The 13941-nt window shown below is 43.0% G+C and overlaps 3 protein-coding genes across 4 annotated transcripts; 2 read left to right on the top strand and 1 right to left on the bottom strand.

Moving 5' to 3' along the window:
• Positions 1-4: 4 nt before the first annotated feature.
• LOC117571716 (gustatory receptor for sugar taste 64a) lies at positions 5-2800 on the bottom strand. The gene is made up of 8 exons (XM_034254015.2): positions 2703-2800; positions 2129-2645; positions 1864-2055; positions 1201-1395; positions 969-1144; positions 459-739; positions 151-403; positions 5-94 (listed from the first exon to the last, which is right to left on the bottom strand). Exons 2-8 carry the CDS (start codon positions 2313-2315, stop codon positions 5-7), a joined length of 1374 nt encoding a protein of 457 aa, XP_034109906.2. The 5' UTR covers positions 2316-2645; positions 2703-2800.
• Positions 2475-4747, top strand: LOC117566392 (gustatory receptor for sugar taste 61a). 2 transcript variants are annotated; one of them, XM_034245900.2, is made up of 8 exons: positions 2475-2648; positions 2707-2898; positions 2962-3156; positions 3222-3388; positions 3447-3569; positions 4057-4211; positions 4269-4521; positions 4580-4747. In XM_034245900.2, exons 1-8 carry the CDS (start codon positions 2480-2482, stop codon positions 4667-4669), a joined length of 1344 nt encoding a protein of 447 aa, XP_034101791.1. In that variant the 5' UTR covers positions 2475-2479; the 3' UTR covers positions 4670-4747. The 2 variants fall into 2 exon arrangements, 1 of the variants encoding a protein (XP_034101791.1); XR_007954904.1 differs by lacking the exons at positions 2475-2648; positions 2707-2898; positions 2962-3156; ... (2 more) ...; positions 4269-4521; positions 4580-4747 and adding an exon at positions 3900-3964 and having other exon boundaries at positions 4057-4144.
• Positions 4748-5412: 665 nt separating this feature from the next.
• LOC117566387 (centrosomal protein cep290) lies at positions 5413-13876 on the top strand. The gene is made up of 13 exons (XM_034245892.2): positions 5413-5881; positions 5935-6108; positions 6166-6582; positions 6635-7221; positions 7278-7516; positions 8461-9546; positions 9601-9754; positions 9813-10544; positions 10597-11241; positions 11817-11952; positions 12010-13046; positions 13108-13426; positions 13594-13876. The coding sequence occupies exons 1-13, from the start codon at positions 5588-5590 to the stop codon at positions 13777-13779; spliced, it is 6006 nt and encodes a 2001-aa protein (XP_034101783.1). The 5' UTR covers positions 5413-5587; the 3' UTR covers positions 13780-13876.
• Positions 13877-13941: the final 65 nt, after the last annotated feature.

The raw sequence follows: 13941 nt of genomic DNA on the forward strand, positions 1-13941 counted from the left end.
TTTATCACCCGCACAAGGGCAACAATCCTTTGCGACGATTCGGTTCATCGAATTGCAGCAACACCAGCTCATAGGTGACTATTGTGCCAGCCATCTGAGGAAGGTAAACGTTTATAACACGTACTTAACTCAATAACAAATTATACTCACACCAAAAAGTAAACGACGAGTGAGAAAATAGAATTTCTTGCCCGACAAAGCGACAGTTTGTGTGGACATTTGAAATATCAATCGCTCCACCTCTACGCACCAGTTGCGAGTGGACACTCGCCTCAATACTCCGAGTGCACTCCTTGACTCATCATTGATGGTGGCTGCCGTAAGAAAGACGCAGGCGGTGCGTGCCACCAAATAAAGTGTGGAGTACCAGAAGTACACATAGCTAATGGGCCAGCGAAGTTTGCTAGAAGATAAATTGATCTTTATGTCTTCTATATCAATCGGTTATAGTGACATACTTGAATATGTTAAGCAGCTGACAGCAGACAAAGTACAAGTTATTCACGCAGGATAATAAAATGATGCTGGACAGCGCATTATCCACACGCTCCAGCAACTCACACATGCGCACATAATGCTCGCGAATCTCGATGAATGTGGACTCCGAGATGTGTTCTTCGTGCTCCAGCTTGCGAATGCGCGTGGAGATCTGTTCGAAGCGATAGGCCAAGCCTTTGCTAACCATCATGATAAAGAGATCCATGTAGTTCCAAATGAAAGTGCAGGTGCCATTAACGAGCTGCAAGTTAGAAAAGAAAGTTGCTTAAAGAATATGATAGATAGGTATTCTCTGTATAAATATAATTTATAATTAGAGTTCATGTTCAACATTATTATGAAATTATTAATTTGCGTAAATAAAGTCAATTAAGTCAATAACAATTTTAGTTAGTTTAGCAAAAGAATACTGAAATATATAATAGCTTTAAATTAACTCTCATACTTTTAAATCAATTACATTTTCTTACCAATATATAGACAGCTGTGATGCGATGATAAGGCATCACCTGGAACACATATTCATAGTTGTGCAGTATGTAGTTGTCGAATGACGTATCCGCAGTTGTGTTATGAGCTTGTGCACAGATTATAATGCGTTGCTCGAAATTCACAATTGCAGAGGCTTGGTACAAAGAATGTTCAACTGCAATAAAATAGAATGTGAGTTATTAAAAGCCTTTTTACTATTCGTACACTTACTTATAGAACATATAATTATTATAACAGCAGGCAGACGCACGCGTTGCATCAAGTTCGTGGCCAGGATCTCATAAGGTGGCTTGTTGAAGATCAGTTCCAAGCGTGTCCAGTGACGCATCAAAGCAGGCCACTTACGAGCCAAATCAATGAACAAAATACAAGCGCATTCTACAAAGGTGAAGAAAACAGGACCCACTGCAAGGAAAGACATCAAGAAGTTGCCTTAAATCAATATAAAATATATATTTATATTAAAAATTTATATAAAACAAGTAAAAACTCCAAAGACTTGATTAAGTTTCATTCAAATTTTAAAGAAAGAAACTGTTTGCATCCTTCTTGCTCTTACCAGCTCTGTTTTGAGTTGAGTCGGAAAGATTTATATATGTTGAAACTCTCAAGACTTTCATTCTAGTGATAAACATAGAGTACAAACTTTGAAAAACCCTGCCTGAACGATAAAATGATGCAAATTGTATTGTAAATAAATAAATATTGAAACTCTCAAGACGTAAAGCACTTTCCTTCTCACCTTAAGATAGGGTACAAATGTTGATAAAACCCAGGCTTATTACAAGATGAAATTATGGAAGCTACTGACATTCTCTTTGCTCTTACCAGCTATGTTTCGAGTTTAGTCATTCAGTTAGAACATTTACTTACCAAAATTCTTAGCTGTAATGCCAATCTTGAATAAATGCTTGAGCATGCTGACAAGTAAAACAGAAGTGACCACCATAAAGATAATGGTGACAAGCATTTGCAGCGATTTGAATTTAAATCTCATGCAACGTGGATTCGGTTGCCAAATGTTGGTTAAAGGCATGAGTGAAAAGCATTGCGCTAGTAACATGACTGCGAGATATAAATTGAAATATTATAAATTGGAATTTAGCAACAATTCAAATAAATAATTATACGAACTCACCTGGATATACAGCTCTATGAAATGTCTCTAACTGAGCATAATCCGTGGGCTTCTCATTGTTGATGATGTTGAAGTCAAAGTCAGTGTCATCTGTGGGTTTGGTTGAAACTTCGTCCGCCTGCTTCACCTTGCGATTGAAAATGTGCCGCAATTTCCAGCCAGAGTGTCCTTCCATGTCGCCGGTCATTTGTGCACTGAGCCATTTTAGCAAATTGTGCGAATTTTGCTGGTCACACTACAAAAGGGAAATTACTGTCGGTTGGAAAAGCAGTTATCAAGCGCAAGTTGTAAACAATAATTATGAATGGACAGCGGAAAAACACATTTTGACTCTGTTGCAGCTCAGTCAACATGCGGCAAGCTGCAAGTACAGAATTCTTTCAGCCGAATTTCAACATTTTGCGGCAACTTCGACTAAAGCGGCGCCAGCAACGAGCTCTGGCAGCTCACAAAGTGCGTTGCAAGGACAATGCCAAGGATCTGGAGGAGTTGGACACATTTCATCGTGCAATAAGACCTTGTGAATTAAAGTTGAATATAAAAAGAGGAATTTCTTATCAATTTGTTTACTCACACAGATCTTTGCTTGGCGCGTATCTTTGGCATGATGCCGTTGGCAAATGTGATGAGTCCTCATGCCAAGGAAGTGAAATTTCATCTACGTTCCACAGGAATGTGTTTCTCAGCGCTTTTTCTACTGCTTGGAGGAATAAAAACCATGCGAATTGCAGCCAAGATCTATCAAGGTGGCATCAATAGCAGAAGTTTGGGTAAAATGAAATTGATTATGCAATTAATGATTATTAATTTCAACTTTATATTCCCATCTAAAGTTAGCTTGGTTTTCTACATCATGGGCTTGATAATCTGCTTGAATTTTATTTCTTTTGCTCGTTGTTGGCATCGTCTAATTGTACCCTGGAATGAGATTGATATCATCATGTTGTTTCCTCCCTATGCGCCGACTAAAATAAGTTTGCGAGTTAAACTTTTTATTACTGGTTGTGTGTTTGGCTGCCTGACTTTAAGTGAGTTGCAAAAGCATTAAAATTTTAATCAATGTAGTGAAATTCATTTCACTTTCTTTCCCTAGTTGAGCATGGCTTGTATTATGCCTCAGCTTATACCAATTATCATATGCATATGTTGCATTGTCAGCCGAATGTTACAGAGATTCTATTCAGTGGTTATATGAAGCGCGAGTTTGCGGACATATTTGAAATGCTGCCCTATAATCCTCTTTTTATATTCTATGCTTTCGTAAGTAAATTTTGATATATAAATAATTCTGCATAGACTATAATATTTTTCTTTTTAGTTTCTGACTGGCACCTTCAGTTTTATTTCCAATTTCTTGGACACTTTTATTATACTTATCAGCATGGGATTGGCTCAGCGATTTAAGCAGTTTTCACAGAGAGTGTTGAAGCTTAAAAATCGAGTAAGTTTCTTTGAATAAGTTATCTAATTACTGTAGAATTAACAATTCGGAAATAAATAGTCTGTTTAGTAAATTTGAGAATTCAAGTGTCTCTGCTAGTATCTGGGATTTAAGCCTTGATACAAGTGAATAATGATGCTTACATATTAACGATAAATTGAAAATTTTTTTATAACAGCAGCAACTAGAAAAATGATCAAAAAAGGGCCCAGAATAATTTACAATAATTTAAAGAATAATTTAATATAAGAATTATTTGAGCTTACATTCAAGAAGCTTTCAAACTTGAAAACTTTCTTAAAATATAACATTAGCAAATAGAAAAGTTATCAAGAAAAGAATATAGACTAAATTAGACTTTTTTGATTACATAGAATAATTTGTAGAACAATAATGTATGAAACTTAATATAAGAATTTGTAGAGCATTCATTTAAATTACTCAGCCTTTGAAAGCTTTATACATACACTATATTTCTCCTTCACAGCAAGTTCCTGATGCCTTGTGGCATGAATTGCGTCAGCATCATATTCTGCTTTGCGAGCTGATGGATTTAGTTGACACGAATATGTCGAGTATTGTGCTCTTTTCCTGCTTGAACAACATTTACTTTATATGCAATCGTTTGCTTACTATATTCACGTAAGTTTATCCATTGAAGTGCTTTTCCAAAGTCTTCTATATTTTATTTCCTTACAGCAAATTGCGTTATCCAGTGAATTATGCATTCTTCTGGTTTAGTTTATTGTTCTTATTGGGTCGCACTTGTGCCGTCTTTTTGTATGCTTCACGCATACACGAGTTCTCGGAGCTGCCTCTGGAGGTGCTTTATATGGTGCCCAGCGACAACTGGACTGAGGAGGTGCAACGATTCACACATCAAATCAACAATCAGTTCATTGCACTCTCAGGATATCGACTTTATTATCTCACACGCAAGAGTTTCTTTGGTGTAAGTATTGTGAGCTCTTTAATTGAATTTGTTCAGGTAAAAAAATCTCTTTCTTCAGATGATGTCCACACTGGTTTACTACGAGTTTATGCTATTGCAATTGGATGCCAAGGATCAAAAGGGAGATCTGCCGGCGTTATGTGCATAAAAGAGAAATAAAAATTGAATTAATAAGAGTTATATTCAATAATTAAATTTGTACCTCACTACCACCGAAAATATAAAAGTCAAGGGATTTTTTGTGGTAGTCCTGGTTGTTAATAAAGCTCGTAAACTGTTGTCCTAATTGGGAAAGTGAAATATTATTTCAATTTTCGGGCTTTTGCGGCCAAGTGCAGCGGTTCACAGAGGGCGAGTCCACAAATTGGGGGGTAACCGAAGTCGTTTGCCATTAGTTTCAATTATTTGGACATACGTAAAGCTGACAACTGTACAGCGATTGTTACGCCAACTCAACGAGTTGTCAGAGTGGAAGGAGTGGAGTTCGAGGACGATCAGGATGTCTTAAAATGAAATTTGAATGGTTTTTCAATTCGCGTTCGCTGCGCCTTTGACACTGACACTTTGCCAATTAACACTTTCCTGGTTACCTGCCATTTGTTTGTGCCCCAGGACATGAGCCAGCAATTATCCTGTCAGAAAACTTGCTGCACACACACGAAGTTGGTAGCAAAACAAAATGCCAACAAAAACAAAAAAATAAAATTGGGAATAAGGCCCAAAGGCAAAGGCAGGTCATTACCAGTCGCCGGTCGTCGAGTTTCACCCACCGTCGAGTTTCCGTTTTGTGTGCAGCACGTGAGTCAGTTCGGGAGACGCCACCCCTCAGCTGTAACTTGCAACTAGCAAGTTGAGAGCGCGTTTTTTGTTGTTGTGAGTGTGCTGTCATGACAACGTGCGACAAAACAAACAAGCGAATGAAAAATATTACGAAAAGCGAGCTCAATTTTTGCTGGCAATACGAAAATTTTCATTCGCTCAGAACGCAACGAACCGCCAAAAGGAACGCAAGTCGCCATCGCCATCGTTATTGCCACAAGTTGAAGGGGCATGCGACAGCAGCAGCATGGAGATACCGGATACAGTGTCGGTGCGAAGATTTCGCGAGTTCAGTCCACGACAGAAGCACGAGCTCTACGAGACGCTGCTCGAGCTGAGCGAAACGCTGGAGGAGCTGCCCAAGCGATCGCTGCGCAAGACGCTGGAACTCACGTTGGCTGTGCTGGAGTACAAAGGCGAGTTGGCACAGAAACTGGAGTCGAGTGGCGAGCGACGCGTCCACGATGAGAACGAGAAGCTGAAGCGCATGGTGCAAAAGCTAGAGGATGAACGCGACAATCTGAAACAGAAAACAAAGGAGGTGAGTCAGCAAAGTTTAGACGTTGATAAAACTACATGAAGTTAAACTTGCAGTTGAGTGAGGAGATTAATCGACAACAGCAGCAGCTGAGGGAGGCGGCGCTGCAGGCGGAGGCAAGTGACAAGGACTCCTCGGATCCTCTCTCTGAACTGGACAAGCAGGAGCAACTGCTGCATAACATCGACACCAAGAACAAGCACATCAAGCGGCTGCTGCGAGAAATTGACGTGAGTTTAAGCAAGTAAAATATTTTGGACAACTTACTTAACTTCTACTTTTTGTAGTCGCTGCAAAACCAGAACATTGTGCAGTCCAAGACAATAGCGCTCAATGAGCAAGAGCTGCAGCAGATCAAGACGCGGCTCGTGCAGATCTCACAGGACATCACACAAGTGGAGCAGGAACGCAAATCTCTGCAGCAAACGATGCAGCAGCAGAGTCTAGAGGTGACACGCTTAGAAGGCAACGTCACTTTCCTCGAAGATGAACGCGAGAAGCAGGAGCTAGAGATGCGACAGTTTCTGGAGAAGCACGAAACGCAGGCGCTCAGCTGGCGAACGTCGCTGGAGCAAAAGGAACAGGAGCTGCAGCAGCTGCGCAAGCAACTGGAACATAATAAAATCACTGGCCACAATTTGATGTTGAGCAGCGCGAGCAGCAGCCAAATCCAGATGGATGAGGAGCAAACACGACTTCGTCATGTGAGTAGTAAATTTCCATTATAGAACTTCTAAATAATCAATCTTCCGACAGTTGCTGGAACTGCGCGAGCAACGCATTGAAACGCTGGAGGCGAAGCTCAAATCGGTGGCTGATGAAATGGCCAGTTCTACGAAGCTAATGAATCAGTTGTCGCTGCAGCGGGAGACTTCATTGAATCCTCAAAAGCCACGCGCCTGCTGCCAGCTCATCGAGGAGCGTCTGCGTGCTGCCAATGCCAGAGCACAACAACTGGCCGAGCTGCTGGACAGCACCGAACAGGACAATGTGCTCAAAGCGAAGCAGGCGCTGCACTCGCTCACAGCTCTTGAATCCTACAAGCGTGGCGAGGACGGTCTTGTGCCTGCATTGCGTCGTTGCGCTGGCCTCGAGCAGAAGCTGAGCGACCGGGAGAAACAGCTGCGCAGCTACACACAAGAGCTGAATGCCATGCACGAACTGGCGCAGGAGAACGAAGTGCTGCGACGACGTCTCAACATTCCCGATGATGTTGTGGTGCTTTCGAAGCAAGTGCGCGCCAAGCAGCGCAACAAGGATAAACAGATCGAACGCCTGACGCTCAAGTTGCGCACTTCCGAAGAGCTGCGACTGCAGCTGAAGCTGGAAAAGAGCGAGCTGAGGTGAGTGAAAGTTTAATACATTTTAAAATGTAATACTTATAGTTTGATTATGATAGACGCAAGTTGTTGGAGCGACAGCCACTGCAGGCGGAGTCACTGCATCATCAGCAGCAGCAACCGAGTGAGATGGGTGAGGTTCCTTCGAGTGCGCCGCTGGAGAATTCCCCGCGGCGTGGGCAGGGCGATGGCGCCGCCAGCTCTGAGCTGCAAACCAAATACGAAGATGTGCTGGCCGAGAATGAAACGCTGCGCATGGGCATGTATGAAATCCTCGAGAAGATGCGAGAATACGATGGTGAGTCTGGGAAGAGCAGAAGATAGTGTTTATAAATGGTAGATGGGTAGAAGATAGAAGAGCATTATAGTTCAGACCTAAATTATCGCATGTCATAATAATCAAATTTTAGAATGTGATTTTAGTTTTGTTAATTAAGAACTCATATTCATCGATTATTGACTTAATTCAACGTAATCTGGTATATATAGCATCTTTTAATATATTTGGCATGTAATAGTATATCGACATACTAATCATATCATTTAGTATTTGACAATCTGGTATATAGTGCTTTCTATAGTGTAGTTAGCAAGTAGTAGTATATCGATTTACTGGTATATTTAAGTATTTTAACGGAATTTGCATTTTTCAATTGAGCGGCTTAAACAAATAAATTCCAAGTGTAGAATTAAAGATTGAATGATGAGAAATATTATATAATAATGACTATGTGAATTTCACTAAAACGGATTAAATCATAGATTTAGGAGCATTATACATATCTATGTTATTCGCACCCAAATTATCGCAGGTCACAATAATCTTATTAAGGAATTTTTAAATTCAAATTTCACATGGGCATCATTATTATCTTAATCCAAAGCAATCTGGTATATATTGCATTCTACAGTATAATATATATGGCATGTAGTAGAAGTAGTATAAGGATTTACTAAATATATAATTTGGTATAATTAAGTATTTTTACGGAATTTGCAAATTTGCATATTTCAATCGAGCTGCTTATACAAATAAATTAATTCCAAGTGTAGTATTAAAGATTGAAAGATGAGAAATAAAATAATGACTATGTAAATTATACTAAAGATCATTAAAATAGTAAAGTATGCAAGTAAAACTAACCTTTGTCACTCTCTAGTGAGTGACAGTTTTACTCACTCTTTGCTTGCCAATCACAATCCACCGAAATCTTTTAACCCGTTGTCAACTCTTCTTTGCAGCCACCTCGGATCACATTACCATCGACTCTGAGCTGTTGCGTCGCCTCATCGATGCACTGCCCGGCGGAGCAGCGACGCCGCAGCGTCTACAGAGTCAGCTGCAGGAGCTGAAGGCCCGGGAGGAGGCGCTTTGCCAACTGCTGCAGCAGAATGTCAGCGAGTCGGAGACGGGCGAATTGTCCTCGGTGCACAGCATGCGCGATGTATCCGAAATGCCCGACGAGCAGTTGGAGAGCAGCAGTAATGTCATCGACACGGCCACCAGGCCAACAACTCCCAATGAGCTAAATGAGGCACTACAGCTGCCCATCATCAGTGAGAACGGAGAACGGGAGGCGGAACAGCAAGCCAGGCCAAGTTCAGCGGAGCTTGGCGAGCTCGTCATACTGCGCAAGCACTATGAGGAGATGCGCCTGCACATGGCTGCTGATGGCGACGAGCTGACGCGCTACAATCTGGAGCTGCACGAGCAGCAGATGAGCCTGGAGCGGCAGCTGCAGGAGCAGAGCAGTTCCTATGGTTACATGCGTGCGGATTACGATCAATTGTTGACGCAGTTGAAGCAACAGGAGCTGCGTTATATTCAGGATATTGCAGGTATACAAAAGCAGCTGGAGCAGCAAAAATCCCAACTGGCTGCCAAGACGGAGCAACTGAGCATGCTTCAGCGAACGCAGCCTTGCACGGCGGAGGAGCGACAGCAGTTGGAGCAGCGTAATGCACGCTTGAGCATGCAGCTGGCACAGGCGATTGAGCAGCTTCTGGGCGAGCTGAAGCTGCAGGATATTTGTGCGGATTATGGCATCATTGAGGACAACTATCAGCTGAGCTATGTGACTGCACAGGAGTTTGAACAGCAGCGTCAGGAGTTGGCCACGTGGCGTCATCAGCAGGCGGAGTTGCAGCGGGAAAACAAGCAGCTGGAGGGGCTGCTTCAGGTGGCCAATGGACAGATACAGTCACAGCAGAAGCTACTCAACGAGATCACCGACAATCACATCAATCTGCGGCATCTGGTGGCTGATCTTCAGAGTAGCTCTGGCGACAAGCTGTTGATGGCCAAGATGCAGCGGGATCTGGATGCAGGTGAATTACTCAAATCAAGTTAGTTGATCAGTTAATAGTCTCTGATATACTTAGCTAAAGCGGAGACTGTGCGCTTGGAGCTGGCTCACAAGGATGTGCAGCAACATGTGGCGCAGCTGGAGACGCAACTGCAGGCAGCCGAACAGCTGGCGACGGAGACTCAACAACAGTTTCAGCTAGAACGCAGTAGCAGCGACATCAAGCAGAAGTGAGCTTAAAATTGACTCTATCTATGTATATCCCTTAATTGATTGCTTCCTCTTTAGATTCCTGCAGCGTTCGCTATTCACGCTCAAGGAGAAATATGCCAAATTCACGCCTTTGATCTTCCTCAACAACTTTGTCTTCGCTTATCAAAAGTTCCACAAATCCCAACAGCAATTACCGCCACAAGAATCCAGCGACAACTCCACGCTTGTGGAGCAGGTGTTGCAAGCAGTGCAGAGTAAGTTGTCGCCACATGAGGAGAACTCACAGCAGCTCATCAAGTTGATTAAATCCGAGACGCAAACGAAGCTTCTCGAGCAGCGCTGCGAGAGTTTGCAGTTGAGGCAAATTGAGTTGCAGCAGGAGTTGAGTGAGCTGCGTCTGCAACATGCCACAGACTCTGAGCATTGGCAGACGATCCAAGCATTGTTTGGACATACGTCAGCGGAGGAGACTAAGGAGTCCAAGGTGGATGTGGCCACCAATACAATAGGCGCAGCTCCAGTTCCAGCAATGCGTCGCACTGCGCAGCTGATCGACAAGCAATCCTCTCCTATAGGTTCGCCTAGTAGAAGATTGTCCAGTCAGGACATGGCCATACAGACGGAGCAGGCAGCTGCAGTACAGCTCATGGAGACGGCAGTGCAGACCAATGGCAGCCAAGTGGAGAAGCAACCACAACAGCAGCAACAGCCACAACAGCCACAACAACAACAACAGCAGCATCAAGCTGTGCAGACAGCGCAGGAACAGCTCACAAATGATCTAGAGCTGCAACAGTTGAAAGCAGCGTAAGTTCTTCAGAGGATTAACTATATTGATATACTCACACTTCTTCTCCAGTCTTCAGGCAGCCAACGTGCGCATCGATGAGCTAACGCAGCAACTGGAAACTTCCATTCCTCCTCCCAATCCATCCAGTGAATCCGACAGTCAGCACAGCGGCGTTGTGGAGAAAACAATTCTCTCCTTCCACACTCTACTCCTCGAGAAGGATCAGTCCATACAAAAGTATCAGGATCTGCTGCAAACGGAGAGAGAACAAAATCAACAACTGATCACCAAGCAATCCGCAGAGAATGAAACCCTAAAAGCCACAGTCAACAATCTCAACTTTAATATCAAGACCAAGGATCAGGAAATATTAGAGTTGAAGTCCAAGCTAGAGTTGCAAAAGACACCGGATCGTGTAACCGTGCCTTCTACGGACAATTCTCTAAATGAATTGACGGATGAGAGAATCGAGGAAATGTTCGAGCACAGCTCAACCGATCGAAGTCCAGAGCGGCAACAGGAACAGGAAGAGGTGGAACAAGATTTGGCTGTAGGTGAAGATGAAGTGGCTGGCGAAGAGGAAAAGCAGGATACCGAAGAGCTCAAAGAGCTCCCCACGCTGCACAAGCAGATCAAGGAGCTTAAGGACAAGCTCATCTACTGCGAACAGAATCTAGTAACGCGTGAGGAGGAAGTGGATATCCTGAAGGAAAAGTAAGTTGAAAGCATATTTAAAATTACAATTTTTAGTTAGTGGAAAAGTAGTATCAGGTTAAAGATCATCTTATATAGGAATCATTAAATTAAAGCAGCATCAAAGCTCATTGAATTGAACTTTTAGTACAACTTGTAGTAAATAAGCATTAACAGAAGTATATTAAAATTTGATGTTTATAATAATATTCAGGCATCCATTGAATATTTTAAGTCTTTAGTTAATATAACGGCTATTAAATTAAAGACGTTTTCGAGTTCATTAAAATGTAGCAATGAAACTGTTAAATGAATGAATGTTAAAAAATTAAATTTAATTGAGAAAGCTCCAATATCTATTAAAATTTAAGACAATCTATTCAATCTGATACTTCGTAAGTTATTTTTAAAGAACTAAAAAAACTTTCTTACATAATTGAAAAATACTTTCTTAAATTTCATAAGAATCTAAGTAATATTAAATTAGGATTTGACTTTTTGAAGTGCTCAGCTTTAAATCTTCTTTTAAGCTTTCCACCGTTCAAATTGTAAAGCTTCTGAAAACACAGATCAAATAATAAAAGTTTTACTTACAGATTAAAGCTCTATCAGGATCGTGAAAAGTGCGCGGAAAGCAGCAGCAGCAATCCCGAGCTGGAGCAGTTGCGAGTCTTCCTGGAGGAGAAGGACAAGCACATACGTGATCTAATGGACACGCTCAAGAACTTCCATGTAGCTATAGCTTCACTTAACTTCTGAACTTCACCTAATCATCTTTTATTCCCGCAGGACGATCAGCAGCGTTACATCAACGACACCTCCAACTACTCAGCAGAGCAGATTGCAAAGCTGGCAGCCGATCTCAATCGCACCGAGGCCACCAACAAGATCTATCACACACAAATGGAGGCACTGCGTCGTCAGCTGACGAATGTCACGCAACGCGAGAAGCAAGCTCGAGATTTGAGTCAATCGCTGCGCCAACAGCTGCTTAAACGTCCCGTGGTGTCCATCAAAACCGAGCTGAATGCACGCGTCAAGAACGAGAACCTGCAGAAGCGCATACAGCAGCTGGAACTGGATCTGGATGAGTCAAGGGCGCAACTGCAACGTCAGCAGACGCTGCTAGAGGCGAAGCGGACGCGCAGCGCCAACGAAGTGGGACTATGGGAGAAGCAAAAGCGCTGGCAGCAGCAAGCGGAGAAGCTCAAGTTGAAGCTGGACGAGACCGAGCTGGCGCTGGAAAAGACTCGCACACTGCTCCAAGCGGCACGCACTACAATCGCGAGACTGGAGAAGGACAAGCATATGCTGGAGAACAAACTGGGCAGAGGAGGGGCGACTGGTTCAGCAAATGCAACAGCCTCAAGTGGCAATCATGCGAATGCGCTGAAATGCTGTCGTGCTCCGTCCTGTCCTAATCTGCAGCATGTGGGTGCGGCCAAGTTTACGCCTTCGCCCTCGGAGAGTCCCGAGACGTACACGACGGGTCCAAGCAGCGAGTGCAGCTCGCCGGCTCATCATCAATCGCAGCCAAGTGCGGGACATCATCACAGCTTCTATGAGCAGGGACAGTCAGAGTTGATTGAGGCTCTCAAGGCGCGCATTGAGATGCAGCAGCGAAAGATTATTGCCATGGAGCTGGAGGGACGAGGCACAAATGCGCTGACCACGGAGCTGGAGAAGCTGCAGGAACGTTGCCAGGCGATAGAGGCGCAGAATATACGATTGGAGGCACGCAATCTGCAGCTGCAGCTGGACACGGATCTGCTACGTCAGGGCGACAGCAGCGATCGCTTACACAAGCGTATTAAGCACCTGGAAGAGTAAGTGCAGCATTGCTAAGATCACTTGTTTATTACTTATTATAATTACCTGGCATTGCAGCTATATATTGGCACTCAAGGAGGAAATGGCGCGCACTGAATCCCGTCGAGAATTGTGCAAGTGCAGCGGGCTCAAGGTGAACACACATCAAGGACAATCCGCTGAGCACACGATTCTATCGCTGCGCAATCTCGTGGAGAAGCTGCGTTCGGAAAATAAGTTCCTCAAAGATGGCAGACTTTCCAGCGAGTCACGCAGCTCTACGGATTCGATGCCTGCGTCTGCGGAATTAACGCGACTGCAGCAACTTCATGCTGAGGCTTTGGAGAAGATTTCCACGCTGCAGCAAGATCTGAAGCAGCGCAGCGGAAGTGGCAAGGTAAAAATCTTATACTAACTTCTTTCCTCAAACAGAACCAGAATTACATACATATGTACATAGAATGAGATAAAAATAACGGTCTCTTCTAGATTTTTCGACATGTTATAGATATTTATTCTAATTTGAATCATAAATAATAAGAATTTTATAATTTTACCCGTTAGCAACCGGAAGAGCTGAAGTATATCAAGGAGCAACTGCAGAAGAAAACGCAATTGTTGCAAAAGGCAAAAGTTTTGTTGACACGCGCGGCTGCCAAGGAGAAAATGCTGCGCGAACAAATCTCGGTGTGGAAACGCAAATGCTCGGAATTGCAGAATGTGCCTGTCATCGATGAAATTAGTGAATAATCTTAGTTTTAAGCTAAATGTTGTACATTATTACATTTCAAATATACAGAAAAAAGAAACGGACGCGCAAAACGGTTAAATTAGAATTTAGTGCATTTGTGTTGCCAGACTGTTGTATTGGGCGTTGCCACCGTGTCGTATTGCAGCTATTGTTCTGCTTTG

Source organism: Drosophila albomicans, chromosome 3 (genome assembly GCF_009650485.2).
Source record: "Drosophila albomicans strain 15112-1751.03 chromosome 3, ASM965048v2, whole genome shotgun sequence".
NCBI classification, from domain to species: domain Eukaryota; kingdom Metazoa; phylum Arthropoda; class Insecta; order Diptera; family Drosophilidae; genus Drosophila; species Drosophila albomicans.